The sequence below is a fragment of the Echiichthys vipera genome, assembly GCF_963691815.1.
Source record: "Echiichthys vipera genome assembly, chromosome: 7".
NCBI lineage: Eukaryota > Metazoa > Chordata > Actinopteri > Perciformes > Trachinidae > Echiichthys > Echiichthys vipera.
The window spans coordinates 3456516-3477519 of record NC_139832.1 but is presented as its reverse complement, the minus strand read 5'-3'; the positions used below and the strand labels follow the sequence as shown (position 1 = coordinate 3477519).

General features: G+C 42.6%; 5 protein-coding genes across 5 annotated transcripts; all 5 read right to left on the bottom strand.

Moving 5' to 3' along the window:
* Positions 1–3210: 3210 nt before the first annotated feature.
* LOC310949152 (histone H2B 1/2-like) lies at positions 3211–3591 on the bottom strand (the record flags this gene model as incomplete). The annotated part of the gene is made up of 1 exon (XM_083916489.1): positions 3211–3591. The coding sequence occupies exon 1, from the start codon at positions 3583–3585 to the stop codon at positions 3211–3213; it is 375 nt and encodes a 124-aa protein (XP_083772615.1). The 5' UTR covers positions 3586–3591.
* A 3642-nt stretch (positions 3592–7233) lies between these two features.
* LOC310949528 (histone H4) lies at positions 7234–7545 on the bottom strand (the record flags this gene model as incomplete). The annotated part of the gene is made up of 1 exon (XM_083917005.1): positions 7234–7545. The coding sequence occupies one exon, from the start codon at positions 7543–7545 to the stop codon at positions 7234–7236; it is 312 nt and encodes a 103-aa protein (XP_083773131.1).
* A 4361-nt stretch (positions 7546–11906) lies between these two features.
* Positions 11907–12290, bottom strand: LOC310949443 (histone H2A-like; the record flags this gene model as incomplete). The annotated part of the gene is made up of 1 exon (XM_083916918.1): positions 11907–12290. One exon carries the CDS (start codon positions 12288–12290, stop codon positions 11907–11909), a length of 384 nt encoding a protein of 127 aa, XP_083773044.1.
* A 2655-nt stretch (positions 12291–14945) lies between these two features.
* LOC310949900 (histone H3.2) lies at positions 14946–15356 on the bottom strand (the record flags this gene model as incomplete). Its single annotated transcript, XM_083917506.1, has 1 exon — positions 14946–15356. One exon carries the CDS (start codon positions 15354–15356, stop codon positions 14946–14948), a length of 411 nt encoding a protein of 136 aa, XP_083773632.1.
* Positions 15357–19015: 3659 nt separating this feature from the next.
* On the bottom strand, positions 19016–19327 carry LOC310949606 (histone H4; the record flags this gene model as incomplete). The annotated part of the gene is made up of 1 exon (XM_083917097.1): positions 19016–19327. The coding sequence occupies one exon, from the start codon at positions 19325–19327 to the stop codon at positions 19016–19018; it is 312 nt and encodes a 103-aa protein (XP_083773223.1).
* Positions 19328–21004: the final 1677 nt, after the last annotated feature.

The following is a 21004-nucleotide window of genomic DNA, read 5'->3' as shown; positions in this document are numbered from 1 at the left end:
AGGCCGTTAAAGGGCTCTTCTTCAAAACAATCCAAAATTGTTTTCAACACAAACCATTAATTTTCACTACTAATGATTAAAAAGATAAACAAAAGAATTGAAGGCTACAAAAATAAATAATACTAACCTAAGAGCGCACTCACACTATCCTCCCGGACCACGCCCCGTGCTATAGGGTACTTGTCCCCCCTTTCTCTCCCCCCCGCGCCCCAGCCCCATTTGTACTCACACTGCCAGGGCCTCGGCCAATGCTTCTTGCTGTCCATACGCCTTCAAGCCGTAACACGTCACACGCATTGATCGCGTGTGCGTGGCTTTGTTTTCAAATCTTTCCATAGACCTCGGAGTTTTTGTGCGTCTTGTCGACTGTTTTTGAATCTTTTCATCGACCAAATCTGCAGTAAACACTCCACCTCCGCATCACACCAACGTGAACCTTTCACCACCATTGTTGTTGTTGTTAAATGTTCGCGCATGGTCCGTCCTTCTATTTACATGTCCGATCAGGCGGACATAACGCTACTGCCGTAGGGCTCGTGTTGTGCTCTTACACGTGCGCACGCTCGTGCTCGTACATGTGCAAACGGCTCCGCTAAAGCCCACCTCTTTCAAGCGGGCCGTGGACGGCCCGCTGGCCCCAGTTGAGCGCGGAGCGGGTGCACTCACACTGCTTAAAGGTACTAGGCTTTAGCTGAAAAACCGGTTTTGGCCGCGGCCAAAAGGACAGTGTGAGTGCGCCCTAAGAGTGGTCAGGAGCCGAAAGGAGTCAAAAGAGCAGGCTCTCAAAATGCTTCAACACACAAACCATTATTTTTTGCAAAGTTATGGTAAAATTAGAGGCTACAAAAAGAAAATATTAAGCTAAGAGTCGTTCTGGAGCCGGCTCTTTGGGAACTGAGCCAAAAGAGTCGGTTCTCTGAAAAGAGCCGAACTCCCCATCACTGCTGTGAACTAACGGTCGAGATCACTCATTTTCAATTTTCCCTTTTACTTTTAATTAACAAGTTTTAAGACTTTGATTCATGAAAAATAGAAAAATGATCGTGTTCACCCGTCTGAACACTTCAGATATGTAAAATAAAATGGTTTCATAACAGATGCACAATATTAGGCAGTTATAAGACTTTTCACAAAAGCACTGAACACAGCCCATTAATTTCGCAAAGTTATAGTAAAACTAAGAGGCTACGAAGAAAGACGTTCAGAAACCAAAAAAAACGGTTCTTTTGGAGCTGAGACAAAAGAGACGGTTCTCTGTAAAGAGCCGAACTCCCCATCACTGCTGTGAACTAACGGTCGAGATCGCTCACTTTCAAACCTCCCTTTTACTTTAAATCACAAGTTTTAAGACTTTAATCCTTGAAAACATTAAAACTACTGTGCCCACCCGTCATAACACTTGCTTATTTATGCAATAAAATGGTTGATTAAAAGATTAAACATAAGAATGTTTTGACTAAATGCACAAAATCAGGCAGTTATAAGGCTTTTCTTAAAAACACCCTACAATCCAATAATTTTAGCAAAGTTATGGGAAATATCAGGGCTACAGAAAAAAATATACTAACTTAAGAGTCGCTTAGGACCCGAAAGAGCCGGCTCTTTGGGAGCTAAGCCAAAGGAGAGAGCCCAACTCCCCATAAGAGCTGTAAACTAACAGTCGACATCACTCACTTTCAAACCTCCCTTTTACTTTTAAATCACAAGTTTTATGACTTTAATTCATGAAAAATATAAAAATGATTGTGTCCACCCGTCTGAACACTTCAGATATGTAAAATAAAATGGTTGAATAAAAGATGCACAATATTAGGCAGTTATAAGACTTTTCATAAAAGCACTGAACAAAACTAAGAGGCTACGTAGAAAGACTTTCAGGAGCCGAAAGAACCGGTTGTTTTGGGAGCTGAGCCAAAAGAGCCGGTTCTCGGAAAAGAACCGAACTCCCCATCACTGCTGTGAACTAACGGTCCAGATCACTCACTTTCAAACCTCCCTTTAACTTTATAATTACAGGTTTTAAGACTTTAATCCTTGAAAACATTAAAATGAGTGCAATAAAATCTGTGATTAAATGATGCACAAAATTAGGCAGTTATAAGGCTTTCATAAAAGCACTGATTTAAAAGCAACCATTATTTTTTAACAAAGTTATGGTAAAACTAAGAGGTTACGTCGAAAGAGCCGGCTCTTTGGGAGCTGAGCCAAAAGATCCGGCTCTCGGAACAGAACCGAACTCCCCATCACTGCTGTGATCTAACAGTCGGCATCACCCTTTCAAACCTCCCTTTAACTTTTAATCACAAGTTTTAAGACTTTGATTCATTAAAAATAGTAAAATTATCAAAAAACAACTTAAGAGTCGTTCAGGAGCCGGCTCTTTGGGAGCTGAGCAAAAAGAGCCGGCTCCCTGAAAAGAACCCAACTTCAACATCACTACTGTAAACGGTAACAGGTCGAGATCACTTATTTTCAGACCTTACTTTTACTTTTTAAACAAGTTATATGACTTTAATTCATTGAAAATAGAAAAATGATCGTGTTCACCCGTCTGAACACTTGCCTATATGTGCAATAAACAGTTGATTAAAAGATTAGACAAAAGAATGTTCTGACTAAATGCACAAAATTAGGCAGTTATAAGGTTTTTCATAATAAATACTGAAAACAAAAATGTTTAACACAAAATTTTTTGCAAATTCATGGTAAAATGAAAGGCTACAAAGAAAATATTGACCCAAGAGACGTTCAGGAGCTGGCTTTTTGGGACTGAGCCAATAGAGCCCAACCTCCCATAATGAATAAAATATGCACAATATTAGCCAGTTATAAGGCTTTTCATAAAAGCACTGAACATAAACCATTACTTTTCACAAAGTATTGGTAAAACCAAGAGGCTACGTAGAAAGTCGCCCAGGAGCCGGCTCTTTGGGGGCTGAGCCAAAAGATCCGGTTCTCGGAACAGAACCGAACTCCCCATCACTGCTGTGGACTAACGGCGGAGATCACTCATTTTCAAACCTTCCTTTTACTTTATAATCACAGGTTTTAAGACTTTAATTCATGGAAAACACAAAAATGATGGTGTTCACCGGTCTGAACACTTATATCACATGTAAACACACACACATATAAAGGATCACGGCTCTTAGTGAAGAGGTGGGGGGCTCTGAGAAGAGCCTTTGCTGTGGTGGAGGGTCGTCGGGTGAATCACTTGGAGCTGGTGTACTTGGTCACGGCCTTGGTGCCCTCAGACACGGCGTGCTTGGCCAGTTCTCCGGGCAGCAGCAGGCGGACGGCGGTCTGGATCTCCCTGGAGGTGATGGTGGACCTCTTGTTGTAGTGAGCCAGGCGGGAGGCCTCACCGGCGATACGCTCGAAGATGTCGCTCACGAAGGAGTTCATGATGCCCATGGCCTTGGAGGAGATGCCGGTGTCGGGGTGCACCTGCTTCAGCACCTTGTACACGTAGATGGCGTAGCTCTCCTTCCTGGTCCTCCTCCTCTTTTTGCCGCTCTTGGTGGCTTTGGAGACGGCTTTCTTGGAGCCCTTCTTGGGCGCTTTCACGGATGGCTCGGCGGGCATTTTGTCTTCAGTGTCGGGGTGACTTCGCTATCACATGACCTCATGCCGCTCCGGACCCTGAGTATATAAGCCTCTTATGCAAATGAGGTGTGCGGTTGCGCGAACGTGATTGGCTGAAGCGTCTGATAGAGAAAGAGCACGCGCCAACACGCTTTTTTCTCTCCAACTTTATTGATAACATTCAAAACGTTAAGTACAAGACTTTTTATGGCTTTCCATGGAACGAATACGTCATCAGAGCCGCCATCTTGGTACGGGGTAGCGCCGCTTTAAAAGGATTTTTTTGAAAACAACTTTATTTGCAGATTATCACAAATGTAATACAAACAAATGATAATGGTCATTGTACTTTACAAAGGATGAATGTTTATAAAAGCAGTCAATTGACCTTTTTTAATAAACAATACAGTTTTAATTATAATGACTTAACATAGTAGCTCAGTCCATAGGTGACTTGGCTGGGAACCGGAGGGTCGCCAGTTCATCTCCTGGGCACTGCAGAGGTGCTGTTGAGCAAGGCACCGAACCCCCAACTGCTCGGAGCACTGGTCACTGGCAGCCCCCTCGCTCTAACATCTCTCCATTAGTTGCATGTATACAGGTCCTGTGTGTGTTTCAGGCCTGTGTGTGTGTGTGTGTGTGTGTGTGTAACATGAAAAATAATAATAGTAGAGTGAAAAAATGGAATTTCCCTTTTGCAGGATAAATAAAGTAATTCTTCTTCTTCTAAAATACAGCTGAGGTTTGGAGGATTTACTTTTATGGATGTGAAACTTCCCCTGAGGAATGAGTAAGTTGATAAAAATCCACTGTATTGTTTAGTTTTATCATAGCAGGCCATCACGTCGTTTTCTTCCAATGTAATGAAAACAGTCACACTGACACTCCGGAATAAATGCACAATAGTTTCATCTTCAATCTTACAACGTTCACGTTTGTCGTCCACATCTGCAAACCTTTAAACAAATGCATTAGTGGGGTAAATACTGTGCATGATTTGATTATGTTATTCTTTCAGTTTATTGGGGATAACACATTTATGCTGTAGAAGCCGTGTTTTTTTCCCACTGAATATTAGAAAAATGAGAATTCATAACAAATGTTCCTCTTGGAGAGATTTCCCTTCTGCTGTAGAAGTGATTCTTTAAAGGTTTATAAGTACATTTATGACTTTTACTATTTATTCCATTAATGGTGCATTTCTTGTCTCTCAAAGCGACACTTCCACTCGGTAAGGCATTTGTTACTAACTGATATTATTTATGGGGGATGAACGAACGTCAATAGAAGCCAAATGACATCATAAATCATCATAAATGAACACATTTAAGAGGCGATTTCTTTTGTCCAGGTTCATCACAAGTGTCAGACGTGTGTTTAAACAGGGGGTCGGTAAAACGATGAAGTGTTGTTGTTGTTGATGACATAACCTACGTTAATGTTAGCCTGTGAATGTTCTCATGTGTCCAGGTCGTCGTTCTCCTCAAAGGCTTCATCAGTTCATGTACGCATCTGACCAGGCTGGGACTGGACCAGGACCAGGACCAGGCTGGGACTGGACCAGGACCAGGACCAGGACCAGGACCAGGCTGGGACTGGACCAGGACCAGGACCAGGACCAGGACCAGGACCAGGCTGGGACTGGACCAGGACATTCTCCTGTAAATGAACAAAGTCTCAGTAACTCCTCTGATATACGGGGAAACTGTCATGATGGTCTAATGTTTAGAGATGCAGCTGTTACGTGATTGCTGCTTAGATATCCTGAATACTGAGTCATCACTGAGGATTTCCATTAAACATATTTAAAGGTTCTATGTTTTATGAATCGTATGTATTTGAACTGCATCAGACTTCAGTGCTCATTGTTATAAATGTTCATAAATGCTGTATTTAAACAGACGTGTTCATCTTGACAGGTTTTTCTCAGTAGAGTCATCTCGAATAAAAATTCATCCCTGCACCATTTCTATGAAGATCCCTTTATATAGTGTATTTTATTCTTAATATATATACACACACATACAAAAGTGTGGCTCATGAGAACGACGAGTGGCTAGTAACCTTTGAAAACCACTAGCCACAGGGACTGGTGATCAAAAAAAGTTAGTGTCAGGCCTCAGACCGGGAACATCAGTCATATTTAACCCTAAATGTGTATTTGACAAATGCATTTATCTCAGTATTTCATATATTAGGTCTCTTTCTTTGGGGTTTTTAAAAAGGCTTTATTGAAGTTTTACAGTTTTACAAATTATGTTCACTCAAAGACTGAACAGTACAAATTATAGCAGAACATAAAGTGACATGTGCAAAGTAGTGCATGGCTAGTTAAAGTGCTTATCGAGTCTATGGGGTTTTATAAAGTGCTGGTTTTAACAAGATCCAAGAAGCTTTATTCATTTATCCCGAGGGAAATGATTGTGCAACAGTTTCAATACAAAGGTGGAAAAGGATCAGAGTGACAAAAAGCATAAAAACATGAATCAGATAAAAATAAAGCTAACGTACAATAAATCAACAATAACTAAATGTGACAGAGTGCAACAGACATTGTGGTTAAACGCAGGTTTATACAATATACAACAATACGCAGCGTGCAGTTTAGCAGCAGATTAAATAAAATAAGTACAAACTAAATAAGTGATGAGGAGCGATAAGTGATAACAGTGTAGCAGCATCTCTTGCTGAACTAAGTGACAGTGTGGCACAGTGGAGTGTAGCAGCAGATAGTTACAGCACCACTAAGTAAAGGGAAGTTCAGAGAGCTCCAGGGAAGGAGCTGTGTTTGGTCCGGAGTTCGTCTCCTCAGGAGCTCAGTGAGCCCTGTCTGCAGACAGTGATGCTGCTAATGACGGTCTGGTGACCGCTCATTGTGCTTCATGTTCTCCACAGTATATTAAGGGCGTGATCACACTGTCCTCCCGGACCGAGACCCGGACTTTAGGGTACTTGTCCCCCCCCAGTCACACGCATTGATCGCGTGTGCGTGGCTTTGTTTCCAGATCTTTCCATAGACCTCAGAGTTTTTGTGCGTCTTGTCGACTGTTTTTGAATCTTTTCATCGACCAAATCTGCAGTAAACACTCCACCTCCGCATCACACCAACGTGAACCTTTCACCGCCATTGTTGTTGTTGTTAAATGTCCGCGCATGGTCCGTCCTTCTATTTACATGTCCGAACAGGCGGACATAACGCTACTGCCGTAGGGCTCGTGCGCGTTCACGTGCGCACGCTCGTGCTCGTACATGTGCAAACGGCTCCGCTAAAGCCCACCTCTTTCAAATGGGCCGTGGACGGTCCGCTGGCCCCAGTTGAGCGCGGAGCGGGTGCACTCGAACTACTTAAAGGTACTAGACTTTAGCTGAAAACCGGTTTTGGCCGCGGCCAAAAGGACAGTGTGATCACGCTGTCAATGTCTGTATTTTGCACCACTCACAGGGGAAAGCTGGAGCTCAGGCAGAGCAAAAACCACTGATTTAGGCCACATTTAAGTGCACGACACATGGTTGCTTTTCAATAACTATGCAACAAATGATTCAACATGTGTTGTAATTAGTACATATCAGGATTTTCTCTCTTTAGAGGAAGTGTGTGGCTCTTAAAAGAGCCGTTGTGTTGTGTTCAGGTCGGGTGGTGGTGGTGGTTTAGCCGCCGAAGCCGTACAGGGTGCGGCCCTGCCTCTTCAGGGCGTACACCACGTCCATGGCGGTCACCGTCTTCCTCTTGGCGTGCTCGGTGTAGGTGACGGCGTCACGGATCACGTTCTCCAGGAACACCTTCAGCACACCGCGGGTCTCCTCGTAGATCAGGCCGGAGATACGCTTCACTCCGCCGCGGCGAGCCAGACGGCGGATGGCGGGTTTGGTGATGCCCTGGATGTTATCACGGAGAACCTTCCGGTGACGCTTGGCGCCTCCTTTCCCGAGTCCCTTTCCTCCTTTTCCTCTGCCAGACATGGTGATCGATGTTCGGTTACAAACGAATGAAGCTGTCGGTGTCTGAGCGTCTGTATTTAAAGCTTCACTGCGGACGTGAAAGAAAACAGTCACGTCTACTGGGCGCGAAAACGTCAACGGTCCGTCCAACGGCTGTGCTGCATTCAGGTGCAGCTCGGAATTTCCCCATTTCTCCGAGTCCGGAAGGTTTTTTTTATTTAAAAAGATTAAATATATTAATTCAATCTCTTACATGTTCCAGGGTTTAATCAGTCAACAGTTGAAGCACGCACACACACACACACACACACACGCGCACACACACACACACACACACACACACACACTTTTTTCATGAAGCGAAAGGGGAAAAAAGATAAGATGCTTCCGATTGTATTGCTCTGATAGGTTTGACTGTAATGTGCAGGGCATGTGGCAGGAAATATTTCCTGTATCTGTACCTACGACAGCGGAGATCAGAGACCAGAGACCAGAGACCAGAGACCAGAGCAGTCTCTCCAGGACCTTCATCCTGTGAGATGTCAGGGCCACTGGTCTGTAGTCGTCTGGGTCAGATGGCCTCGACTTTTTGGGGACCAAGCAAGAGCTTTTCCACAGAACCGGGACTTTCTCTTGACTCAGGTTGTACAAATGCCCAATTACAGGCGACAGCTGGCTGGCGCAGGTCTTCAGGATCCTGGGTGAGATGCCATCAGGTCCTGCAGCCTTTCGCTGACGTAGTCTTTGCAGCGGCCTCTTTGTCTGGCTTGCAGTCACCGTTGGGCGGGGGTTGGTGCAGATGTCATCAGTAGAGGAGGAGGAGAGGGGGCAGGGCAGATGGAGATGTGTTGTACACGAGAACGCTGGGGGGAGGGTCGAGCCACAGAAAAGCCCCACCGGAGGTGTGAGTTGAAGATCTCTGGGACAGGGGCCTCCTCCAGACGTTCCTAGTTCACCCGCTCTGCTTGTTTGGGTTTACCTGGTCTGTCCAGAATCTTCCCCCATCCTCTGACATTTCTGCCCTTCTCTTCACTCGAGTGTCCAAAACATACGGCCTCAGATCAGATGAGACGATCACAAACTGGATCCTCGACCTTTGGCCTAGGGTGCTCTGGTACCACGTACACTTATGACCATCATTATGTTCGAACACTAGCACAGAAGTCTAATAACTGACGACCGCTCAGATTTAGATCAGGGAGACCGTTCCTCCCGATCACGCCTCTCCAGGTGTCTCCATCATTGCCCACGTGGGCGTTGAAGTCTCCCAGCAGGACTATGGAGTCGCCTACCGGAGCCCCATGCAGGACTCCATTCAGGGTCTCCAAGAAGGCTGAATACTCTGAACTGCTGTTCGGTGCATCAGCACAAACAACAGTCAGAGTTTCCCCCCACCACCCGCAGGCGTAAGGAGGCGACCCTCTCGTCCACCGGGGTGAACTCTAACACTGCGGCGCTCAGCCGGGGGTTTGTGAGTATCCCCACACTGCCAGGCGCCTCACACCCTGGGCCCCTCCAGAGAAGTATAGGGTCCAACCCCTATCCAGGAGTACGGGTCCAGAACCGAGACTGTGTGTGGAGGTGAGCCCCACCAGATCTAACTGGTAGCGCTCCACCTCCCGCACAAGCTCGGGCTCCTTTCCCCACAGAGAGGTGACGCTCCACGTCCCCAGAGCCTCTGCTGCCCGTGTCTGGTCCGTCGAGGCCCTTCACCTTCACTGCCACCCGTGCCGCAGCCGCCCGACCCCAGTGGTTCCTCCTGTGAGTGGTGGGCCCACAGGATGAAGAAGGGGGAGGTGCCACGACACTTTTCCGGCCAGGCTCCATGGCAAACCCGATCACAAGGCCCTCCGTCTGGGCCTGGCTCCAGACGGGGGCCCCAGGCTACCTCCGGTCTCTCTTCCTCTTCCTTGTTTATCCATTGAGTCTTTGTGAACCGTTCTTAGTCCGGTCCCTCGCCTGAGACCACTCTGCCACGGGAGACCAGGAGCACGGGGCTCCAGACAACACAGCCCTCAGGTTTCACAGGGACACACAAACCTCTCCCCCACGATACGGTGACGGTTCCCGGAAAGGTGATTTACATGTATTAACACTTATGCATAGTATAGAGATTTCTTCAGCCACTTTGACCTGGTTATATTGCACTTTTTATCCATTAATAATACTTATTTTTGCTCCCATCCACTATATATTAATTCATTCATTCATCTTCAACCGCTTGTCCCTGTTGGTGTAGCGGGGGGCTGGAGCCGATCCCAGCTTTTCATTTATATACATATATTTTTTTCAAAGCACATTTCTTTAGCAGCTTTAACATGTGAATTCATATCTATTGTTTGTAAACTCATTGAAATCATAAATATATAAATACATACACATACTTAGATAATATGTGCACAATAATACATGAACAAAATAAGGAGCTCTTCAGGTTGACTTGTATTTATTTTTCTTTGAATCTTGTTTATTGCTGGAGCTGCTTTAACATAATGTCACATTATTGTTGGTTTTGGTAAATGATTGGCTCCATAGTTGCAATATATCGCTCACTGTCACAGTAAATATAAATATATAATTATGTTTCAGTTGTGTTGTAGCTAAAGGACTGGCTCCTCATCTGCAGTAAACTGTTGTCACATTAAAATAAATATATCAATAAATAAACAGAAGGAACTGAAATAATGTAAATCATTCACATATTAAACTGCAGATTTAAGAAACACGCCTGTGTAGTGATGTTTGTTATTAGCTCCTCATCTTTATGTTAGTGTCTTTACTGACTTTATTTCTTTGCAATTCTTGCTTTAACATAATTTACATAAGTTGGATCTGTCATTTGTCAGTTAAATGACTAAATACAGACATAAAGTTTAAATAGTAAATATAGTTAAGAATAAGGATGTCCTATTAAAATAGACAAATATATAAACATAAGAAACTGAAATAAAGTAGTTTCCATATTGAACTGCACAGTTTAAAAAAAACAAGTCTGTAAATGAAAGGAGCCAGTTGAGGTGGTTCAGGATCATCTGGTAAGGATGAACCCTGGGCGCCTCCCTAGGGAGGTGTTCCAGGCACGTCCAGCTGGGAGGAGGCCTCGGGGAAGACCCAGGACCAGGTGGAGAGATTAGATCTCCACACTGGCCTGGGAACGCCTCAGGATCCCCCAGTTAGAGCTGGTTAATGTGGCCCCGGGAAAGGGAAGTTTGGGGTCCCCTGCTAAAGCTGCTGCCCCCGGATAAGCAGATGAAGACGCAATGAAATCTGTATAATGACATTTCATTGTTTTGGGCTTTTAATCTCTTGCTTTAGGGCCTTCCCTGAGTTAATTCCTTTAGTTTTTAACATTGTTGAATTAAAATATTCTGCTGGAATTGGTATGTCTGGTGTATCTCGCTGTATCGTAGCTGCTATTGCCCCAACTCATCATTGATCATGTTTGTCATAGTTATTTTCATTTCCTCGTTCTGTCACCCTGCATTTGCGTGTTCCTGCTGTTCTGCTGTGTTAACCGCCATAACATGTGGGTCATGTTTACATTACTATAGATATGATTATAGTTACTGTTACTCGCTGGCTGCTTGCATCTCTGGACTTGTGTCTGTCTGTCTCTCTCTCTCTCCTTCTCTTGACTACTTCAAAACAAAACAAAACAAAATATAAATATCTGTTCTCATTTCATTTCATTTGCCATAACAACCTAATTGTACAGTGTATATATCTCAGATTGTATTTTCACACCCACTTCAGATTGTTTACTTGATTGTTTATTATTTATTTGTACTGTATTTTATTGGCTATTTATTAGCTACTTAGATTTATTTTAATTGTATTTTATTTGAGTCTTTACTTTATTTTATTTCTACTTATTCATCTTTATGGCTTGCTTCTACTGTGCACGGAGCATTGGAACGAAAGAATTTCCCCCCGGGGATCAATAAAGTATTCTGATTCTCTCTCTCTCTCTCCTTCTCTTCCTCTCTCCGGTGCAGACAGATGTGCGTCCTCCACAGAGCAGGGTCTGTCTGACGTTCCTGTCTGTTATAGTGAAGGTTTTCAACGCCACCGTACTCTACGGGGGAATTGTTGGGTCTCTGTAAATCATAAATAAGTCATAGAGTGTGGTCTTTACCTACTCTGTAAAGTGTCCTGAGATACAACTGTTATGATCTGGCACTGTAAATAAAACTGAATTGCTCTAAGTTCATTTACATAATTAGCATTTGTCGTTGTTTCAGTATATTGAGCAGCTACATATGTAAGACATCTTATAAAAGTGCTGTTTAAACAGTGAGTGTAATGTAAATCAGGAGTGCTCTCAGGCGGAAGTGGGTGGCTCTTAAAAGAGCCGTTGGTTGTTCTCAGTCGGTTCCGGGTGTTTACTTCTTCGCGGCCTTCTCGGTCTTCTTGGGCAGCAGCACCGCCTGGATGTTGGGCAGCACGCCGCCCTGAGCGATGGTCACTCCGCCCAGCAGCTTGTTGAGCTCCTCGTCGTTGCGGACAGCCAGCTGCAGATGCCGGGGGATGATCCTGGTCTTCTTGTTGTCACGGGCGGCGTTTCCAGCCAGCTCCAGGATCTCAGCGGTCAGGTACTCGAGCACCGCCGCCAGGTACACGGGAGCTCCGGCACCGACACGCTGGGCGTAGTTGCCCTTCCTCAGATGCCTGTGGACACGGCCGACTGGGAACTGGAGCCCGGCACGGGAGGAGCGGGTCTTCGCCTTTGCTCTGGCCTTGCCTCCGGTTTTGCCTCTTCCAGACATGTTTCCTGTTCGTTGAGAGTGAAAAGAATGTTGGGACGGCGCCTGAACGGGCCTTTTATCTCCTGAGCTGCTCTCTGATTGGCCAGAGCGAGCGTAACTGTAACCGTCCAATCAGAAACCAGGTCAGTCAACTGCCGCCTTTTTTCTCCAGTTTTAAAATTCACCAACAAAAGGAGCCTAAATTATAACCATAAAGGCACCGAAACAAACAATAAAACATATGTAAGGCTTTAAAAAATTATTTTTTTTAGTGTGTTTAACTATTTTGAAGTCCATGTTTGTTATAAATTGCTGTAATTGTGGTTTATTTTCGGTTTGTTTGCATTTGTGTACATAAAAAATACAGTTTTGTCATTAATAATTAGACTCATATCAAGTTTCTGTTTTAATCAGAAGTATATTTATTATTATTTTCATATTGTTGTTGGTCCTGTTCCCCTTCTTATTCTGTAAGTTTCCTTTTGTGTGTGTTGGATCCACATTTACATCATTAACACAACAGAAACACATCAACAAGCCTTGAAATCCATGAAATGCTTTAATATTAATGTTGTGTTATAAAGGTTTGAAAAGTGCTTGAATTTTGGATAAAATGCCTGAAATTGTTTCCACAATTCTTTAAGAACAAATAGCTTGAGAATATAACTTAAATTCTTATCCTTCTGGTTTTACGGGACACAATCTCAGTGGTTTATAGCATCATAACGTGTCTTTTAACATGATTTTTAAAAATGATTTTTACATGTATGTATTTGTAGAAATATGTGACGTATTCAAGAGCTGTAATGTGCTGGAAAACCCTGAAAATGGACCTTGAAAGTACTTGATTTTGACCTTGGAGAAGGTGCACAAACCATGAATAATGTAAACGTGAACAACAATGTTAAATGGGAATTTACTGCAATATATTTCATCCACACACATCACAGACACTCTTCAGAAATGTGAGGTTTTTACGACACAATAATATTAAGTACTACGCCCTTGAAGTTGCCTCATAATCAAAAGGATGATCTAGATAATATCTACAAATGTAGCAATAAAATGTACAAATGTAGCAACAATATACACAAATGTAGCAATAATATGTACAAATGTAGCAATAATATACACAAATGTAACAATAATATGTACAAATGTATCAATAATATACAAAAATGTATCAATAATATACACAAATGTAGCAATAATATGTACAAATGTATCAATAATATACACAAACGTAGCAATAATATGTACAAATGTAGCAATAATATACACAAATGTAGCAATAATATGTACAAATGTATCAATAATATACACAAACGTAGCAATAATATGTACAAATGTAGCAATAATATACACAAATGTAGCAATAATATGTAGAAATGTATCAATAATATACACAAATGTAGCAATAATATACACAAATGTAGCAACAATATGTAGAAATGTATCAATAATATACACAAATGTAGCAATAATATGTACAAATGTAGCTATAATACACACAAATGTAGCACTAATATACACAAATGTAGCAATAATACACACAAATGTAGCAACAATATACACAAATGTAGCAATATTATACACAAACATTTATCAATATCTACAAATGCAGCAACAATATGTAGAAATGTAGCAATAATATATATAAAAAGGTCGTTACACTATAAACAATAAGGCAGAAATCTGCAGCAGTAAATGGGAACATTGTAACTGATCTGGTTTTGCGGACGTAAAAGAGAACAGTCCCTTTCCTGGGTGGCGCCAAACCGTCATCAGTCCGTTATTCCGTTATGTTGCATTCAAGTGCTGCTCGGAAACTACTAACATGACATTGAATCCACCCTTTTCATACAATAAACTGCACATATCAGTAAATAAGATTGTGTAAAGACGTAGGTCGTTTTTGATTTCCTTCTAATCTGTAATTTTTTAAATCTTGTGCTGCTTTAATATAATCTCACAAATGTGGCATCTGATTATATTTGTTTTAGCTGAATGTTTGATTACAAAGTTGCAATATGTTGCTTTGTGTCCCAGTGCAATAAAAACGTGTTTATATTTATAATTATGTTTGTATTGTTTTTCTATGCGCCAGCAGGTGTAACAAATATAGTTTGATACCATTTTATGATAATATATTGTAAACTATTTTGACTTGTATTAAATATATACATGTTTATGTACCATTTTATCAATTATTGTAATTTTTATGTCATTATTTATTGTGTTAGTGTAGCAATAAGTTATGATTTGGCAACATTGTTTGACATTCATGCCAATGTATGCGAGTTAAATACTGGTTGCCACAGTGCACCAATAAGAAATGTTGTTGTGATATAAAGATATTCACACATTTAAGATATTGATTGAATGATTGTGATTTTCTGTGCACCAGCAGTTTAACCAAAGTGTACAAGTACGGTTGACTGCTTTCTAAATGCATTGATTATAATCGGTAATGTATCATTTAATTGATATATTGTATTTTCTGTTATTTGTTGTGTTAATATTTTGGAAACATAGTTAACTCATGCTAATAATCACATTAACACATAACTTTAAAGCTAAAATAAATTAAACATATGCTGTAGTTGGAGGAACTGTTGCTCAGAGTGTTTAGGTGGCTCTTAAAAGAACCGTGTTGTTGTGAAGGGGGATTGGTCTCTAAGCCCTCTCCCCGCGGATGCGGCGGGCCAGCTGGATGTCCTTGGGCATGATGGTGACCCTCTTGGCGTGGATGGCGCACAGGTTGGTGTCCTCGAACAGGCCGACCAGGTAAGCCTCGCTGGACTCCTGCAGAGCCATGACGGCGGAGCTCTGGAAGCGCAGGTCGGTCTTGAAGTCCTGGGCGATCTCCCTCACCAGGCGCTGGAAGGGCAGCTTGCGGATCAGCAGCTCGGTGGACTTCTGGTAGCGACGGATCTCCCTCAGAGCCACGGTACCGGGCCTGTAACGGTGAGGCTTCTTCACTCCGCCGGTGGCCGGGGCGCTCTTACGGGCAGCCTTGGTGGCGAGCTGCTTCCTGGGAGCCTTTCCTCCGGTGGACTTACGGGCGGTCTGCTTGGTTCTGGCCATGGTGGTTTCTCTGCTCCGGGTTCGGTTAAAGAAAGATGCTGAGCCGCGGTGAACAGCGGCTTTATACAGGAACCGTCCGGCCAGGAGAGCGCTGATTGGTCCAGAGCAGGAGACACGTGAGCACGAGCTGATCGACTATTGGACGAAGGAAATTCAAAATGAAACAGCCACAAAGAGGCGGGAAAGAAAAAGAGAGGGAGAGAGAGAAAGAGAGGGAGAGAGAGAGAGAGAAAGAGAGGGAGAGAGAGAAAGAGAGAGAGGGAGAGAGAGAGAGAGAGAGAGAGAGAGAGAGAGAGAGAGGGAGGGAGAAAGAGAGAGAGAGAGAGAGAGAGAGAGAGAGAGAGAGAGAGGGAGAGAGAGAGAGAAAGAGAGGGAGAGAGAGAGAGAGAGAGAGGGAGGGAGAGAGAGAGAGAGAGAGGGAGGGAGGGAGAGAGAGAACAAGAAAGAGAGAGAGAGAACAAGAAAGAGAGAGAGAGGGAGAACAAGAAAGAGAGAGAGAGGGAGAGAGAGGGAACAAGAGAGAGAGAGAGGGAGAGAACAAGAAAGAGAGAGAACAAGAAAGAAAGAGAGAGGGAGAACAAGAAAGAGAGAGAGAGAGAGGGAGAGAACAAGAAAGAGAGAGAACAAGAAAGAGAGAGAGGGAGAGAGAGAGGGAGAGAGAGAAAGAGAGAACAAGAAAGAGAGAGAAAGAAAGAGAGAGAACAAGAAAGAGAGAGAACAGATAGAGAGAGAGAGAAAAGAACAAACAAATAAAGAAAGAGAGACAATGAGAGCTAGAAAGGGAGAAAGAAAAGAAGAACAGACGAAAGAGACAGAAAGAGAGAGAGAGAGAAATAAAGAAAATGAGGAAGAAAGAGATAAAGAAAGAAAAAAGAACAAATGAGAGATAGAAAGAAAATGAGGAAGGGAGAGAGAGTGAGAAAATAAAGAAAGAAAGGGGGAGATGTTGAGAAAGAGAGAGAGGGAAGAAAGAAAAGAACAAAGAAAAAGAGGGAGACTGAGGAAGAAAGAGAGAGGGGAAGAAAATAAGAGAGAAAGAAAGGAGAGGGAGAAAAGAACAAAGGAGGAGATAGAGTGAGAGAGAGAGAGAGAAAGGAAGAATGAACAAAGAAAGAGAGGAGGGAGACGGAGGAAGAAAGAGAGAGAAATAATGACAAAAGGAAGAACAAAAGAAAAGTGGAAGAAAGAGAGAGAGCGATAAAAAGAAAGAAAGAAGGGAGAAAGTCAGAAAATCATAACGTAAAAGTTTCTTTTATTTCCACAATGACATGAAATCTTCATTCAAGTCTGACCAAAAAAGGGCGTGTATGTGACGCTGGGGGGGAGGGGTATACATCCGTCTGGGTGACGTTTACAGAATTAGCCACATTAGCTCCACCGCCCGGGAGCTAGGCTAACAGAACACGTAGCTAGCTAAACAGGAGTGGGAGTCCCGTGTCTCTAGCGGAGACTTCACCGTCTATGATGTGAAATAAAGTTATAAAAGAAACGCTAGCTCGTGGAGTCGCGTGCAGGCAGCGTTTACGATTTACACTGATATTCAACACAACAACACGCTCAGACGGTAAAACACCGACCCTCACGGCCCGAATCCTCCCGCTGCTCCAGGTTAGCATGCGGTGTCTGTGCCGTAGATAGCAGGCTAGCTTATAATGCAAGTCGTGGTGCAAGTGCAGCTATTTAATTAGCATAACAAAGCTAACGTTAGCACGGTGTCTACCTAAGCAATCTTGTCACCTACAAAAACACCACCACACAAATTAAAAAGTGAATAAATTTTAAAGCTATCCAGGTCGGAAACACAAAAACAGAGGAAGTGTTGAGAAATTAAAAATGTAACATTGTTAAATTAAACACATTTGTTTGATGAAAGTGTAAACATCAGTGATTTAACCGTGTTCTTCGTGCAGCTGCAGTCGAGGTCATCGCTGTATTTAAATTAAAGATATAAAATCATATTTTATATGTAATTTAAATATAAGAGTGGGTTTATTTTCAGTCCTCAAGTAAAGACATAAATTAATGAAAGTATTAAAATAATAATAAATCAAAATATACTAAAGTTAAACTTGGGTAATGTCACATTAAAATAAAACATGATTAAAATAGAAAGTGAGACTGAAGTTAGGTAAAGTATTACATTAATAATTCAGAGTATAGTGAAGGTAAACTTAGAATATTAGTATAAAACATTATTATATGGGTTTATTTGCATCTGTTAATGTTTGTTTTTGTCCGTATTTATTATTTAGTTCAACCAAAAACATCCGTCAAAGTGTTATAATGAATATTTTAACTGACAGAACATGTAAATACAATTTACACAGTTTTAATATTAAATGTTGAGATCAAATATCTTTCCTTTAAATGTAAAATCATATTAGTTTATATACAGTATAAATAAAAATTAAAGAGCACTACTGTTGCATGTGTGAGTAAGAAAAGACCTCAAAAAACAGAAATACCTTAAATAAAAGTGATTCAAATAAATAGGAATGTATGTAAATTGTTACTGTCAAATTAATCTATAATTAAAATAAAACATAAACCAATGAGAGGCTGTGTTACAGGTTTTATTACAAACACACTGAATAAATAAGAGTCTAAGGTTCTACCATTAAACATAAGATTGGGACAAACAACTCAAAATGAAATGAGACAAAACAAAGGTTAGAGATTTAACTGTTAAATCTGAAATGTTCATGGGAACTTTCTCACTGCTAAATTAGAACAACAAGAATTACTTTATTTGTCCCGCAATGGAAGTTACATTTTCACTCTTATTTTTAATCATGTTACACACACACACACACACACACACACACACACACACACACACACACACACACACACACACACACACACACACACACACACACACACACACACACACACACACACACACACACACACACACACACACACACACACACACACACACACACACACACACACACACACACACACACACACACACACACACACACACACACACACACACACACACACACACACACACACACACACACACACAGGCCTGAAATACACACACATGCACAGACAGGACCTATATACATGCAATTAAGGAGAGATGTTAGAGTGAGGGGGCTGCCAGTGACCGGCGCCCCGAGCAGTTGGGGGTTCGGCGCCTTGCTCAACAGCATCTCAGCAGTGCCAGGGTCGCTGGTTCAAGTCCCTGTGTGGAGCATGGACTGGTGGCTGGAGAGGTGCCAGTTCATCTCCTGGGCACTGCTGAGGGGCTGTTGAGCAAGGCACCGAATCCCCAACTATCCCATGTATTCAATATATATGTATAGGTCCTGTCTGTGCAGGTGTGTGTGTGTGTGTGTGTGTGTGTGTGTGTGTGTGTGTGTGTGTGTGTGTGTGGATTAATAAGAGTGAAAAAAATTGAATTTTCCCATTGTGGGATAAACAAAGTAATTCTTCATTCATGGTCCACACAGGGCCTCGAACCAGCGACCCTCCGGCTCCAAGCCAAGTCACCTATGGACTGTGGTTTTATATTATTACAATGAAACACGGTTATAATATAAAGTAGCCTGAGTTTGAACCATCGCGGTCTTTAGAGGAAGTGTGTGGCTCTTAAAAGAGCCGTTGTTTTTCGGGTGAGTGGGTCAGAACCGGGACCGGGATCAGGTTTAGCCGCCGAAGCCGTACAGGGTGCGGCCCTGCCTCTTCAGCGCGTACACCACGTCCATGGCGGTCACCGTCTTCCTCTTGGCGTGCTCGGTGTAGGTGACGGCGTCACGGATCACGTTCTCCAGGAACACCTTCAGCACACCGCGGGTCTCCTCGTAGATCAGGCCGGAGATACGCTTCACTCCGCCGCGGCGAGCCAGACGGCGGATGGCGGGTTTGGTAATGCCCTGGATGTTATCACGGAGAACCTTCCGGTGACGCTTGGCGCCTCCTTTCCCGAGTCCCTTTCCTCCTTTTCCTCTGCCAGACATGGTGATCGATGTTCGGTTACAAGCGAATGAAGTCGTCGGTGTCTGAGCGTCTGTATTTACATCTTCACTGCGGACGTGAAAGAAAACAGTCACGTCTACTGGGCGCCAAAACGTCAACGGTCCGTCCAACGGCTGTGCTGCATTCAGGTGCAGCTCGGAATTTCCCCATCTCTCCGAGTTGGGACGTTTTTTGTTTGTTTGTTTGATTTTAATTTAATTGACAATAATATTTAAAATGAAAAAGACACAAAACATTCCGAGTTGACTACTGGGGGCTCGTCCACGACATTTATTTATTTATTTATTTATTAAAAAGGTAAAAACTACAGCAACTCAGTCTATGGTGCACCCACTCTACCAGGCTAGCTACTGGGGGCTCGTCCACCACATTTTTTGGGGAACATGAGTCACTTTGCATCATTCAGATTAATATAAAATATAAAACAGGAGTAAAATATCTGAGTGCTTCTTTGAAACGTCCAGCTTCTGTCTCTCCAGGTGTAGAAGTACAAATCATGCTTGACCTTTAACCAATAAAGGAAATGAATGTAATAATATCCACTTTTACAAGCAGTACGTGTTGGGAACAACACCTCCAGCACCATCACCCTGAGCACGGGGGTCCCACTCGGCGGCGTGCTGGGTCCTTTGCTGTTCACCCTATTGACGCACAACTGCACACCAACTTACAGCACCAATTACCTCATCAAGTTTGCGGACGACACAACTCTGGTGTGTCTCATCACCTAGGGCGATGAGACACACTACAGGAAAGGGTGTGTTGTTGTTACTACAGCAGTTAGATCATTTACGTCGTGTCACTTTACTTAATAACTGTGTCTTGTCTTTGCCGTGTCTACGCATGGGACAGTGAGAAACACAATTTTGATTCCTTGTATGTTTTGTTCATGTGAAGAATTGACAGTAAAGCTGACTTTGACTTTTATTTAATCGTTATTAAGCGTTAAATCACATCTGATCACTGTCAGTGTTCAGATCTGTGAGCTGGAGATCAAATCCTCCACCAGGGGGAGATGTTGCATGTAACAGACCCCCAAAGAGTCCACGTTTAGTTACTTTGTGTCTCTTTGTGAACATCTTTCAGCAGTTTTATGTCTCTGTAGTCGTTAAGGGTCATTCATAGTTGTTTGTGTGACTTTGTCGTCTTTTTGTTGCCTCTTTTAAGTGGTTTTGCATTTCCTTTGTGGTCATTTTGTGGCGGTCGTGTGTCTCTTTGTCGTTTCTTTGCATCAATTTGAGTCATTTTGCATCTTTTTGGGGTGGTTTTGCATCACATTTGGATGCTTTGTATTTCTTCTTGGCCCCTGTGTGTCTCACAATGTGGTCGGTTTAGTTTTTTTCCAGTCATTTGGGTCAATTTTCAGTCAATTTACATCTTCTTTTGGTCGGTCTGGGTTTATTTTCAGTAAATTACATCTGTTCTTGGACATTTTTGATCGTTTTTGTTCTATTTTCAGCCATTTAACATTTCTTTTTGGTCGTTTGGGTCTATTTGCAGTCATTTAACGTCTTTTAGGTAATTTTGGGGTCTATTTTCGGTCAATTAACATCTTTATTTGGTTGTTTTGGATCTATTTGCAGTCATTTAACGTCGTAATTTAGTCAGTTTTAACTTGGATGTTTAAACTTAAACGACATCATCCCTTTAAGAAAAAC